This window comes from Harmonia axyridis, chromosome 5 (genome assembly GCF_914767665.1).
Source record: "Harmonia axyridis chromosome 5, icHarAxyr1.1, whole genome shotgun sequence".
Lineage (NCBI taxonomy): Eukaryota > Metazoa > Arthropoda > Insecta > Coleoptera > Coccinellidae > Harmonia > Harmonia axyridis.
Window position 1 is genome coordinate 34,823,270 of NC_059505.1, and position 15,886 is coordinate 34,839,155.

Sequence of the window (15,886 nt, forward strand, 5' to 3'; positions counted from 1 at the left end):
TTTTTGTTCATTTATCTTTTGCATTTTCAATGCGAAAAAATTGAATTTTTGGCATTCTTGCCGTGTAAATGGAAAAAACAGAGAATAAGCCTGACTGCTTCAGATAAAAACTAGGAGAGATGAATAATTTATAACATACCGAATTTTTTACGGCTGAAATTCACAAAACGTATCTTTTAGAATTCAACAATTATTCTAATTTTTAGGAAAGTAAAATTTCGAACAGCTGTTTTGCCCAATGACGAACTTAAGAGGGGGCTATACTATAACAGGCCAGTCGAAAAGTCTCCGGTCTATTATAGTAAAACACATTTTTTTGCAAACAGTTTATTATACAGTAGTTGCCTTTGAGGGCGATACAGCGATTATAGCGATCTTCCAACTTTTCGATACTAATTTTGTAGAACGATTTGTCTTTCGCTTCAAAATAGGCCTCAGTTTCGGCGATTACTTCTTCATTGGCGCTAAATTTCTTTCCAGCGAGCATTCTTTTGAGGTCTGACAAAAAGAAAAAGTCGCAGGGGGCCAGATCTGGCGAAAACGGTGGATCAAGAAGCGATTCGAAGCCCAATTCATGCAATTTTGCTATTGTTTTCATTCATTTGTGACACAGCGCATTGTCTTGATGAAACCGCACCTTTTTTTCTTCAAACGGGACCGTTTTTAACGATTTCATCCTTCAAACGATCCAATAACGCTATATAATACTCATGCCATAACCTTGCCAGCTGACTGTTGTGTTTTTCCTCGCTTTGGATTCAGTTCATCGTGTGCAGTTCACTCAGCTGACTGTCGATTGGATTCCGGACTCCGGAGTGAAATGATGGAGTCATGTTACATCTATTGTCACAATAATTCAGATTTATTGCACATAAACAGTTTTAAACACTGCTTAGGATCATTTACACGTTGTTGCTTTTGATCGATTGTGAGCTGGCGGTGCACCCTTGCACACAGCTTCCTCATGTCAAATATTCGTGAATGATATGATGTACACGTTCTGATGATATATTCTGATGATGTCTGCTATCTCGATCAACTTCACTTTGGTCATTCAAAATTATTTTGTGAACTTTTTTGATTTTTCGTCGGTGACAACATCCACTGCGTTAGCCGTCTCCGGTGCTCATTTCACCACGTTTAAACTTTGTATACCAATCAATGATGATTAATTGTCTTGGTGCAGACCCCGGAAACTCTTCATCAAGCCAAAATTTAGCTTCAACTGTATTTTTTACCTTCGAAAAGCAATATTTTATCACCACACGAAATCCTTCTTTTATCTTTTTTCAAATAGCAAAAGTAGCTACACTCACAACGCAATATCTCACAAACGAATGGTCGGAATACTGTCAAATTCTGACACGTATCGTTTGAAGTTTGGTACTAACTAAAAATCATATGGATTTAATACTAACACCGCCATCTGTGCATCAGACTGGGGACTTTTCAAATGGGCTATAAGTAATACCCTATTGGAGACATTATGTACAAAAACTTTCAGCTTTTATACTGTGACTTGAATCTGGCTTCCACAGACTCTCAGACTAAAAGCATTCGAACAAGGAGGATTATTGAATAAGTTTCAGTATGCTGATATAAAGTTATAACAAATAAGCTAAAATCTAGCTTTCAACATCGGATCAATCAACTTCCGAAGCACCATTATCCCCCCTTCCATTTTATCACGCTGTCAAGTTCATTCGCGCTCACGGGCTTCATTTAATGCCTTGTAACATTTTTATCGTTGAGCATACACGAAAAAATCGCAATAAAATCCCGTTCTCTGCATAGACACACACACACACCATGGGACATGCGATAAACGAAACAAGAGTCAAATCTTCATCATCTGCTCCCGAGACTATCACAGCTCGTTGGGCTGTTTTGACACAATGTTCAGAAATAATGAAGAACCTTAGAAGAAGCACCTCCGTTCCATCAATTATGGAGTTATGGCTACATTTTACTGCTGAATTATATCGATAAAAGCAGTCAGGCTCTTATTGGAAATGGAGGCAGTAAACCGAGGATTTATGGGACGTCTGGATATCCTTCGTCGAGCAATTTGAGTAATGTCAATGCCTACGTATTTCGTCAGTGAGAATACGTGTGGATATTGAAGAAATAATCTTGTGAAGGCAGTTTGATATTCTGCTTCAATCTCAATCTATGCTTGGGAACGAGCTTGGGAATGATACAAAGTATTCAATTTGACATAGTTGTCTTTTCTTCACCTGATAGTTAACCTAGGAAATACTGGGTACATCATGGCAAGCTCCTACATTTCAAAAAATCACTGGGGGTGAACGGATTACCTCAGAGGAGTGTGTTTGGTCTCTTTCATAAAGTTGTGTAGTATAATTCTCAGTTCTCAGCATGGTCAGGAGAGCATCATAATAACAATGAAAAAGAAGCGTTTTCTAAAAGATCATACTAAGTAGAAAATGGGATTAGGAAAGGGAGTTCACAATTCAAGTTCTCAAAAAAAATAATACCATTAAATGGTACCAAGATGGTTCTAAAACCACGACGGGGACTGGTGCTATCCTTATGCCTCTGTCTAAGTATCTTTCAGAAAGAGATACTTGCAATTAAAATATGTGTGGCAATTAACCTGGTAACAAACTATCAAAAATTCAGCGATACATTCTGACAGTCAGCTTACATATCACCGATTCTAAGATGGTTTTGAGTGTCGAAGAAAACTCAACAAAGTATTCAAAAATAACAAGGTCTTTTTAGTCTGATTTCACTGTCACTCGGGAATTGAAGTAAATGAAGAGGCCAACACCCTTGTCAGAAAAGGAGCACAAACTGCTTTCACTGTCCATTCTGTGGTATAGGAAATTTTATCTACAAGAGAGAGTTTCAGGAGAAGGAAAAAACCGAAAGAGAAACACTATGGCGGAATCTTCATTCAAAAAAATTTCTTCAAAACTACGTTGATACTGCGAGATCTAAGAAGCATCTGGATCTTAGCAAGAATATACTACACCTCCTCACTGGATTCCTCACAGGGCATTGTCGCCTCCATTTTAGTCTAGCAGAAAACGACGAGTGCAGATTCTGTGGGGAGAAGGAGAAAACTCCGAAATACCTGGTGACGGAATGTCTCGACATTACTAGCCAACAGGCCATCTACTTTGGTCATAAACTTGTAGAAATGAGGAAGTAGCCTCCTTGAAACCATCCCAGAAACTAGAGTTCATTAAAACTCTGGAACTGGAGGGTAAGCTGTAGATCATGTAATGGCGAGAAGAGCTCTAATGAGAGGCACAATAGACCATTAGGTCGCAGGGTAATGGAACCCCTTCAAATCTAATGGCTAGCTCCTACATTTCAAGGTGATTCCAGAGGAATGGACTAGTTATTAAGAAGATTGTGTAGTATAGTTTGCAATTCTCGTTATGCCCTGATCGGGATACAGTATACTTTTGTCATAATATCAATGGACAAGGATCGTTTTGTGAATGACATACAGAGGATGGTAAAATTTATATGCAGTTGTGTGCAAGAGTTACTGAGCAGAAAATCCTTTTTTTGGGTGCACAAACTCGAAAAAATAGATTCTGTGATAAATAGGAAACTATAGGTCCCATTTTTCACCGCCAAAACCTAGGAAAATATAACTAGAATGAGTGCGCCTTCATCTCAATTTGCTCTTTGGTTTTTAGGCTCTACATTGAGGTAATTGTGCAGGCTGGCCTCAAGATCGCCAATAATATACGGTTGTCAGAAACAAGTTACAGTTGAAGCACTTTGGTAGAAGATCATGTAATTGATATTATGTTGCTTGTGTAGCAGCATACACTTTTTTGGTTAACGTTATTATAGTCGTACAAATATCTACAAGAATAGTTTGAGAAAAAAACATCTACTCGTACTTTATTTTCAACTAGTCACTTCTTAAACAGGAAAAACACTGGATCAAACCAAAAACTACAATAAGGGATAGTAGGAAAATCACATAAATAAATAATAAATAAAGAATAAATTCTGGTACTAATATAGCACTCCTGTCTTCAATATCTTCTGGTGTTCACTAATGGTTCCAAGTAATCTTGCGAATCAGCATACATAGCTATAACCTGCAAGAAGTCAACTTTTAAGCCTAAATACTTTTCGCTGTGTATTTCCTGATGGTGTACAGTGGTAGCTTTGGTAATCTCTTGCTATCAGCTCTTTTAGCAGCAATTGGTACAATAATCTGCTGCTGACCAGTGCCAGAGTAATTTGCTACTGGTGCTTCGACAGCGTAGTTCACCACTTGTGTTTGGGCTGCTGCACTTGGTACGTAGTTGGCGTAGGCTAGGTAATTTGTGGTTCCATGGCCTTCGTTTCCACCTGAAAAACCACGACTTGATTAATTATCAGGTTTTCATAATATTCAATGATTCTGAGAGTTTGAGGAATGGAGAAGATAAATAATATGAATGGATATATGATATAACTACTTCTACATACTATGATAATTCTAGAGATGCTGCATGACATATAATTTCTTTGAAAGCTTATTATTCTCACCAGAAATACCGTACACATAAGATTTCAAAATGATATTGTGTTTTTCTGAAAATAAAACCTATCCTCAATTTTCCAACATTTCAAATGAGATCACAACAAGAAAAAGAAGAAAACCAGTTCCCATCGAAGATGGTCACGTTCTCAGCAGAGTCGTTCAGTATAGAGACCTTGGCCTTCTGTTCGACCAGAATTTTTGCTTCACTTCCTATTGCGTTCTATTGTTTCGAATGGCTTCAAGACTCTAGGTTTCATCATGAGAAATTCAGGATGGTTCAGGGATACACGGACATATTTTATTTTATTCAATACTCTTGTGAGATCAAAGTTTGAGTATGGATGCGTAGTCTGGAGCCCTGGGTATAATGTTCACATCATAGAGTTAGAAAATATACAGAGGCGATACTTGAAGTACATTAGTTTTAGATTCGATGATGTTCATCCAAACCGTGGTATACCACAAGATCAGTTGTTGAGTAGATTGATTTTCTAGAGCGGCGTCGTCTTACTTAAGTATCTATATATAGGAATATATTTCACTAGTTGATCTTCATGTTCCTAGACTGCCTGTACGCAACCTAACTACATTTCATCTACCTTTTCCACGCTCTAACGTCCTTCTTTTTTCGCCTCTGTATCTTATATGTTATGACTACATGACCATCCAGGATATTGTTGATATTTTTCTTTGTAATCAATCTGATATAAGCTGTTCTGGGATCACGGCTTCACGGTGGGTAGTTAGGCGTAAGTTTTTTTTTGCTCAAGCCTAGCTCCATTTTTTTTATTATGTTCTTTGTTTTCAGTCTATTACGTTTCATTTCTTGTATATTTATTTTCTCATTCTGAAATTCTCCTAGGCTGTAGAATATTGTAAATATCAAATAAAAAAATTGAATAGAAAAAATTAATAAATTTCACTCACCCTCATGGCCGAGGAATATCGGATGAGTTTCTGGCTCGTGATGTTCAATCTCCACGTACGTCGGCTCGTGGTGGTGCTCGTGGAAGAAGAACTTCTTGACAAAAATAGCCGATGAAATCAGTAGCGCGAATTTGGCCACCATAAACGCCTTAATCACCAGCACTTTCATCGTAAACAATATGGCGGAAGTAATCCCAGCCGCCTTGAATCCAATTACTGCCGGAAGTATCATATTGCCCATCTTTTGGGCTCTCCCTGCAATGATAAGTGATCGTTAACACGCGAAAGTGAGAGAGAGAAATATTCGAGATAAAAAATTCCACCGGGTGAAGATACAAATTAATTTATCACAGCCTCCTTAGTTTTCTTTCGCCCTCGTACGTTACTCCTATACAGAGTGTTCCCAAATTGGTGGGACAAAATAAAATAAGAGATTCCTTGGATAAATTTAAACAAAAAAGGTATACGCCCTTGGAACCATTGAAAATTTTGTTTTCTTGTTAATTGGAAAATTGGATATTTGAACGGAAAAAAATGTTGATCGCTTAACCAGCACGATAGAAAATTCAGGATATCGAAAAAACTTGCCCAATATATTTTCCTGTCCACAAAACTGATGGGTTTCAGATTTAAGCCGATCAAATCATCAGAACTCATAAAGAATATTGGAAAGCAATACCAAAAATTTTTATGACAACCAATCGGATTGGGTTGTGATTTTGCATGTATCCCTCAAATAATCATTTAGCTTCATGCAAAACAGAAAATTCTGTCGAAATCATGGAAAATCTAAGCAGAATACCCAAAAATATTGTCCACCATTTCTGTAACAACATATCAGGCTAGGTTGTTATTTTATACCTATGTAAATTTAATCAACTCGAGTATTCATATCAATTTCAGGAGAATTGTAAGAGAATCCCTCATCTAGATAAACTAGCAGACGATAATGACTTCATGGTAAATCACGTCTCATACTTAGGTTGTTCATTAAATATCTAATATTGATTAGGTAATTCATCCTAGATAAAGTTAAGTATACTTTATGCAATATTCTTTAACTTAATCAGCACACATCATTTAGTTATTAAGGTAGGTAATGCGTAGTACCTTACCAACAATATAACGTGGAAAATCACTTGAAAGGGTCCTATAGTTTTTTTCAAATCTCTTCCAGTTTGCAAAAAAAAAAATCAATTTCAAAGATTAGACAGATTTTATATATTGTTACCTCTTTGGCCCCACGTTGGGCGCCAAACTTATGTGTAACCTCTTTGTTACAACTCAAAATGCCCGAGAACAGTCGTTTGTTTGAGTCGTGGTTCAGATCTCTGAATTTACCAAATGGAAGGGACAAAAACCCAGGACGATCAAACACCTCTTATATTTCAAGTATTTCACAATCCGAATCTTTAAAATATCTGGTACCAGAAAAATTGACATACAATATTTCACAAAATAAAAAAATATATAAGTGAATCCGAAATTTGTAAATGTACAAAAATAAAGAATGAAATTTTCTAAATTCACAAATTACTTCCCTTAAGAGGTAAAAGTCCTAGCTCAATACTGAGCCAATCTTCCTCCACCGAAGTTGATAAGAACTTAGGTCTGACAGTTCTTCAATGGTAAGGAGAGTAAATACTTCGGCTTGTAAGCTGACAATTGACAATTATGGGCTGTCTTTTGACGAAGGACTCTCAATGTAATCATCAAACTTTCAACGTTTTCAAGAACACCAATCAGGAATTTAGTAAAGAAAATATACCCAAAAAAAAACCTTTTTTCAGGGTTTTATGAATAAAATAGAGAAAAACAATTATAATAATTTCGCAGCGATAATTATCGACATACATTCAAAGAAACCAGAAAAAAAAATTATATCACAGTTTCAAAGTATCGGGTACATATGCACGCATTGGCGTACGCCCAGATTTTCATCAACTTTCCTGTTTCGTTGAATACATTGAATTTGCAATGTAGCATGCTACAATGTCGAACGAAATAATACTGAATCCGCCCCTTGACACCCCTCTTTATACGTCAAAACGGTGTTCTAAAAAGGCAGAACACGATCGATGAAAAAAATGACGACATGAAAGCGCTAGGAGTTTTTTCGGTGGCCGAAAAAAAGGAAATATAAATATTTGTCGTTAACCATTGAGTCGATGAACTCCGAAAATGATGGAATTCTGACGTGAAGATCCCAGCAATAAAAACCAATTCCATTTGAGCCCCACAGGCTGAAATGGAAAGCAGATTGAACGGGCTTCATTCCCTTGGTGAGGTTTGTTTTCATAAGGCAACTGAATAATCTTCGAAATTCTCAAACATTACGGAAAAAAAAGGGGTCTCGAACTGAATAGCAAACAGTCTAGACTCTCGCGTTTTTCTCTCTTAATTAGTAAAACAATGACCGTGCTGAAAAATGAATTTTTCGTCGAGTTTTCTGCATCATTGAAGTTGTCAACTGCAGATGCGGCAAGATAAAGTGCAGATTTGTTAGATTTTAATCAAACTAGACGGAAAAATAGACCGCTCTTTAATTGCGGATCTGCGTCGAAATCAGTTTTGCGCAGAGAAGATAATATAGTTATTATGACAGAATAGACTAGAAAACTCTAGAATGAATAATTTCACTCAGCGTTCAACATTCATAATCATTTCATTCAACTAGAAAAAAATCATATCTTCCGAACACTAGCATCTTTCAAACATTGATATATGTATATATTCTTTGGAGAAAAATAACCTCAAAAAATACACACCGATAACTCCGATACATTTCAACGTATGATATGAAAGTACAGATAAAAACCTCAGCAAAAAAACTGTCTCTCCGTATTTGAATTTTTAAATTTAAATTTTATTAGTGTAGTGTATAGGTGTAGTGATTGGTTTGTGTATTTGTTTACAGGATAGGCTGACATGTTTATATTGCAGGGCTTCCTCGTCATCCAAACAAAATTTTTTACATCCTTCCTCTTCGCCTAAAGTTGACGACATATATATATATTATAATTAAATCTGAAATCAAAAAAGAAAAGAACCAGAAAGGAGTAATGAATGTAATAGTTTCCATTATATTGACTTAAAGTTAGCGACCCATTCTAAAAAAGAATCTGAAACTGAATGGGTGGTTTGGAAACCATCATGAAATTTTTGGATTGGACAAGTATTCACCAAATGGTCAATGATTCCTTTTAAACCACACGCACATAGTGGGCTTTCAATAAAATACCATTTGAAGAGCATACTATTGCAACGACCATGACCAGTCCTAGGTCGATTTAAAATACAGTAAATTATCCTGGAAAGATTGAAACCTGGAACTTCCTCTGAAGGATCAATAATTAGACCTTTGTTGAAAACATTACAAGAACTCCATTACGAACGCCAAATTTCTTTGTCACTTTCATTTGATACCTATCTACGAATATAATATAATGAAGTTTTTATGACAGAATAGACAATAAAACTCTAGAATAGATAACTTCACTCGGGGTTCAATATTCATAATCATCCTATTTAACTAAGAAAATCATATTATCTTCCAAACATTAGCATCTTTCGAACACTAGTTGAACTATATCTCAAATGAATCTCATCCATAATATTAATTTCAATATGCTGTGCTGAATGAAAATTTCTGCGGGAATGATGTTATTTTTATATATATATATATTTTATTTTTTTACAAGTCGAAACAACTATCAATTTTTGAAAGAAGTTCTATTATTATATTTGAGAAATCTTGGGAAGAGAACACATTTTTGATGCACATACACTTACAACCTTCACAACTGTCTATTAATATTCTTGACAATACAATAGATCACTAAAATTTCAAAATAATAAATTAATCGAAGATGAAGTAAATTTTTTACTCCTTGATTTTCTGAAATAATTCTTATGTCCATTTTCTATTCCTCAAATGACACTTATTGTAATTTAGAGTGTATTTATATCAACAATGAAAGGAAAGACTATCCAAACAATTCTCTAACTTCTCACAAAACAAATTCTAAGGGAACATTTCAGTGTGTACTGAAAGATTGATAACGATTCATTCAAATCCTTATGAAATCAATATTTCATACAAATGAAGTATAGCAAATGAGTGTAGCAGATAAAAATTAAATCGAAAACGTTCAGAACCATCTCTTATGAGATGCATACGCACTTTCAGAATAATGATGAATACACACTTTCAGAATAAGCATGTCAGCAACATAGCAATGGGTTAAAAATTCAAATTGCCCGGTTTTGTATTAGTTTTCAAGGTGGATACAGTTGGAATCTCAGATACGTCATCAGTGACGTCATACCATTCAATTTCAAACGACTTAATTGCTGATGGCAGTTTTAAGATCTGAAATAACCACAATTTCATCCTTCAAATCTTCAATGTTCAAACATTCCACATAGCACTGATATTATAACAAACCGAACAACCTGAATTTCCGAAAATACAGAAATATTGTGCATTTTTGTGCTGAAGGTTAAAACTCCCCAGGTTCTAAAACATTCAGTAGCTCACCCGAAAGAATCGTAGCGAAAAATGCGGAAATTCCTAAGCCTCTTATAAAATCCGACCGTGAAAGCTTTCAGCCTTATAATTCCTAGAGTATTTCCTTCATTCCGGGAATATTCACAGATTCTCACCTTTTCCAGGATCCTGCCGCAACAAATCCAACTCTATAAAATTCTTATCCACGTCCTTGGCTATCGACAATCCATAGTTGGCGAAACTCATCTTCACCGTGTTTTTCTCCAAGAACGACGCTTTGTCAGACGCGTTGTGATTTTCCAGCTGGATGGAAAAACCACCCCCTAAGTCCAAACCCCTGGAAGAGTACAAATCATCCACCCATTCTGCTCGTACGGCAGATGCAACAACACCCAAACACATCACTAAACGAAGACACATCTTGATGGAAATGACTGAGAAAATAGCCATCGGCAGTTTTTATCTTTTGTAATATTTATCGAAGCTTAACTGAATCGCGTGCATAAGGTGTTGGTGAGGAGAGATTCACGATTGAAAAAATGCAACTCGCGGAGAAGAGTAATAATTATTTTCGATAAATGCCATAATGAGGTTAGAATCTGGTTATTTTGGTGTCCAGCCAGTCGAGATGTTATTTGATCAGGGGTTTTCCTACACTTTCCAAGGTTGAGCGATGATTTTGGTACATTATGAGAGTGTTTAAGAAAACTTGAGTTGAATTGTTTCGAATATTACAAGTTTTGAGGGAAAAACGTATTCACACATGAAGGATTGAATTAAAATGTCAAGTTATAGGTATTACTTGAAAGGCGTCCAGATGAATCATATTTATCACACTTTATATTGTGCGATTTGTTGAGTCATACACATCGTCAAATATCTTGGACCCCCTCTCAAGTTGTTGAATGTAACTTGACAATTTTTTGTTTGTGGAATCTTCACTATTTTATCACTTAAATGAAAATAACAAACCGGCAAAAAATGTTTCTTTTTCGGGAGAACACAGTTGTATTCGATGTTAATCAGTTTTCAGCAATTAACGAGAGTTGTAATATTGAGAATATTCCATGGAAAATGCCGGGACATCCAATTTCTTGGTTTGACCGGGCAGGAATAGTAGCCCTACATCAAGAAGCTTTGTTGAACCACCAGATTGCGCAACGTTTGAATACTTCAGACTTCAGTAAGGCGCATAGTGGGCCTTATATCGCAAATTTTACTCGAAGGAATCGAACAGTACCAGTAACAGCCCTTTGAAGTTATTTTTTGAGGACCTATAGACGGGTAGTCTCAACCAGTACCATAAGGATACGGTTGCATTCCTCAAATTAAAGGGCAAGAAGGCCTTTAAGAGTACCTGGGCTATCACCTGGACATAGAGCTATCCGTCGGCAATGGGCAGAACACCACCAAGACTGGCTTTTACCAAATGGCGCAACGTACTTTTTTCGGACGAGTCACGATTAGGTTTACAAAGTGTTGGTCGAAGAGAAAGGGTTTGGAGAGGTCCAGACAGACTAGAGTGATCCAATTTCACCAGGGAAATTGTGCCCTTTAGAGGCGGATCAATGATGGGGTGTTATGTTCGGTTACTGTACCCCTCTTTGTATCGTTGAACGAACATTGACCGGTACCATCTACGTAGAAAACATCATTGAACCAATCATTATTCCTCTGTGTAACGAATTTGGGGATAATTTCATTTATCAAGATGATAACTCCCCACCACACCGCACACGAAGGGTTCAAAACATTCTTCAAAAGAACATTATCCAGATGATGAACTGGCCAGCGAACTCACCAGACATGAATTCAATTGAGCACGTATGGGATTACTTAGGGAGATCAATGTCCAATCGCCAAAACCCACCTTTAATTTTTCAGGAATTGAGTTTAGCCCTTCAGACTGAATGGAAAGATATGCCAAGAAATTTCATTATTGACTTGAATCGTGGGATGGCTAGGCTTATTGGGCAGTTAATTGAAAGAAGGGGTGGTAATACGGACTATAGAATTTGGATTCTGTTGTGAAGAAACTATAATCAATCAAAAATAAATAATCGGTAAATTCAGATTTTTTTCTCATTTCTCCTATTCTGTCTCATTCTGTATAAAGCAAATCAAAAAGTATTCACATCTTCGATATTTGAAATAGAACACCCTGTATATTTTTGCTTTTATCAGTTTGTCGTTTCCCCTTGATTTTTTATATATCAACTTTCCTGTCCCTATCTCTAGCGATTTTGAGAAATTGATTGATTCACTTTTTTTTTTGTGCAAAAAATAGCTTCAATCAAACTTTCATCATTTCGGTACTTGGAATCCAAAAGAGCTTAAATTTCGGATATGTATTATCAATATCTATAGTATAATTAACGTGTAATAAAATACGTCCCTTATAATACAGGGCTGTTCAAAATCCCAGGTATCAAGGAGACATATTAAAATAATATAAAGTGCGTTTTTTCAAATGGAGTGACCTGATTAATTCAAATATTATGAAATTTCCTGTCAGACGTTTGATATGTTTCTATATCTAAATTGTAATTGTTTCTAATTATAAGCAATTTTTAATCTCGATGGCAATATTACGATACCTTTCTTTCAGATCTATGAACTTGTGAATTTTGATAATTTGACTATCGGCATCGCTTCTGGATAAGTGCTGTAAATTCTCTTAAAATCAACGAAAAAAAAAATTTCAGAAATGATGAGGCAATATCTGAATGTTCCTTAAAATTCTTGTCTGTCAACGATTCACTGCACAGGAAGTTCTGAATATAACCTTACATTCAATTTTTTTTTGTCACAATGCAAAGAAATAATTGCTAAAATCAACAGAAGGATTAAAGAGAAAATGAACAAAAAACTTCGTTGACAATTTGACTTTTCCTTAATTTTGCTTGTATATATATTTTGTTCGAAATATTAAAGGTTGCTAAAATTAGTCTGGTAGATAGATCCTTCACCCTGAAAATAATTAAATCAAATCTTCCTCAATTCTGGCATTATTGATCGTATCAAAAGAAACCGCTGGATGTGACAGATGCAACGATTTTCTACCAAGTTATTGGTATCCGTATTTTCTAGAGAAAACAAGTCTGACTTAAATATTGCGGATGTGAGTGTTACACTTAACATACCCAGTATAATTTCTCCTAGTTCAACTACGCTCGAGAATTCCATTCAATTAATTAAAATTGGTAATCTGAATGCGAAACCCAGATAATTATCCACAGCATTCGCATCTGGAGAAAACTGAAACTGCGATGGAACACGATACCAAGTCCCTGGTGACTGATCATTCATGTATTTCACTGGTGGAATAGGAAGAGAATATTATATTATCTCTGTTACAAGCGCTTCGAATTTCACACAATAGTTCATTTCTCCAGTTCTCCTCTCGCGCGGGATGAATCTTGTTCAATAAAGCAATAAAGAATATTTCAAAAATGAGGAAAGTGCAGACGCAAGGTCTGGAGCTCTTGATCTTCTTCGACAATTACGCCTTCGGAGGTCTCATATACCTATACACTGTGTCCGTAAAGTATGAAACAAATTCATTTTTAGCTAAACAGACCATTTCAAGAAATAATCCTGAAACACGTCGATTTTTTATTTTAATTTACCCTTATTTAAAATAATAATCTAATATACAGGGTGAATTACTTTCGAATAATGACTTCACCGTAATTTTTTTTAAATAGAACATCCCCATTTTGTCTCAATTTTCCGATTACTTTAGCTGAGCTGATTCCAAAAATGTATCACATGTTGATTCCAATTGATACAGGGTGGACAAAAATACAATGGATTTGTGTTTGCTCATAAAGTAACGCGTAACATTCTTTATTAGTTAAATTAACAATATTATCAAAAATACTTATTGTCTATCATTTCACAAAAAACTAGACGACTTTGATTTTTTTTTAAATTGATGAGAAATAATTTATGAATCTAAAAATGTAACAAACTACAGGGTGTTGCATTCAAACCAATTACCGCTAGACTATAAGTACTTTTGATAATATTGTTAATATAACTAATAAAGAATGTAACGCGTTACTTTATGAGCACACACAAAACTATTGTATTCTTTTTCACCAATTGGTACCAATACCAATACCAATTGGAATCAAAATGAGATAAATTTTTGAAATCAGCTCAGCTGATCTCTGTTACAAGCGCTTCGAATTTCACACAATAGTTCATTTCTCCAGTTCTTCTTTAGCGCGAGATAAATCTTGTTCAATAAAGAATATTTCAAAAATGAGGAAAGTGCTAACGGGAGGTCTAGAGCTCTTGAGCGCTCGCTCATTCTTTCGACAATTCTGCCCTCGGAGGCCACATATACCTATGTACAAATATCTCCAAGGGCACAATTGGCGAATGAATGAACTAGCGATCAAAAGCTTCTGACTTCACGTCAGTGTTTTCTCAGATTTTTTCGATATATTGTAATGATCATGTATATTGTATAATATAACTGACAAATAAACTGCAACACCCAAAAGGTTTAATTTTCATTTTTTTTTTGTAAAATATAGATAATATAGCAAGGAGTAAATAATTCAATTTGAGGAAAAAAATCGTGATGGTTTTTTCATGTAAACAATTTTTGTAACTTGAATATATTGTAGTCGTTTTTTGCAAGCTTTTGAATGTTACAAAAAATCAGCTGTACGAGGACATCCAAAGTCGATGTTCAGTTGTTGTTAAAATGCCTAGAGCACGTACGCGGAATTTATCGCCTAGAATTTGAAAGAGGTCGAATTATTGGTCTACGGGAGGCAGGGTTGTCATTTTGAGAAATCGCTAACGGTACGAACAGAAATCCAACTACTGTTATGAGATGTTGTCAAGCGGGGTTTGATAATGCCCAAAATCGAAGGATCGGACGTCAAAGGGGCACAAATGAAGTTCAAAATCGACGTCTGAGACTTATGGCCATTAAAGACCGATTTGCGACAACTCGATCTTTGGCTGATGAGTGGGTAGGAGAACAAGGCCATCCTGTAACTGTCCGAACGGTTTACTGCCATATAAGGTCTTTTGGACTGCAGCATTATCGACCCCATCTTGTGTTACCTCTTATAGTAGTGCAGAGAACCTCAACATTGGAATGTGGAATGGCATCAGGTCGTCTTTTCTGATGAATCTCGATTCTCCTTAGGTGCACACTGCACATGATGGGTGAAGAAGGTTTAGACGACGTCGGGGAGAAAGACGTGAACTTCAGTTTGATGTTAAGCGTCATGTACACTGGACAGTAGACGTTATGGTATGTGGTGCTATTGCACATGCAAGTAGGTCACCTTTAGTCTTCATTCGAGGTAACATGACAGCGCTGTGTTACCTTCAAGAAATAGTGGAGCCATATGTTCTACCTTACCTTAACAGGCTCGAGAATCCAATGTTTCAGAAAGATGTTGCCAGAGTTAGTTTAAACTTTTTGGAAGCGGCCCATGTGAATCTTTTGCCATGGCCGTCCAGATCCCCGATCTTTCGCCTATAGAGCGTGTTAGGGACATCATGGGTAGAAGGATTGGAGATTTACCCCAGCCCCCACGGACTTTGGCGGCTCTGAGACATGAAGTACTGGTTGCTTGGGATAGTATCCCTCAAGAAGAAATAGACCATCTTATTGCATCAATGCCGAGACGTGTTGGGGAGTGTATAGATAATTTCGGTGGACACACACTTTATCAACAAATATATTGAAAAAAATTCTAAACCTCCGTTTTTTTCTCCACATTTCAATCATTTACTCCTTGCTATACTATCTATGTTTTACCAACAGAAAAAATTAAAATTTAAATAGCTCCTTCTGGATGTTGCAGTTTCTTCGTCAGTTGGCAGATATACATTGCATATAGCGAGAAGTATTATTGGATATTCATGTGTAATATGGTCACCTTATTACGCAG

General features: G+C 36.1%; 1 protein-coding gene across 1 annotated transcript; it reads right to left on the reverse strand.

Annotated features, from left to right (window-relative positions):
• Positions 1-4,022: 4,022 nt before the first annotated feature.
• On the reverse strand, positions 4,023-10,361 carry LOC123680926. The gene is made up of 3 exons (XM_045619049.1): positions 10,115-10,361; positions 5,450-5,704; positions 4,023-4,347 (listed from the first exon to the last, which is right to left on the reverse strand). Exons 1-3 carry the CDS (start codon positions 10,359-10,361, stop codon positions 4,115-4,117), a joined length of 735 nt encoding a protein of 244 aa, XP_045475005.1. The 3' UTR covers positions 4,023-4,114.
• Between the last annotated feature and the right edge of the window lie 5,525 nt (positions 10,362-15,886).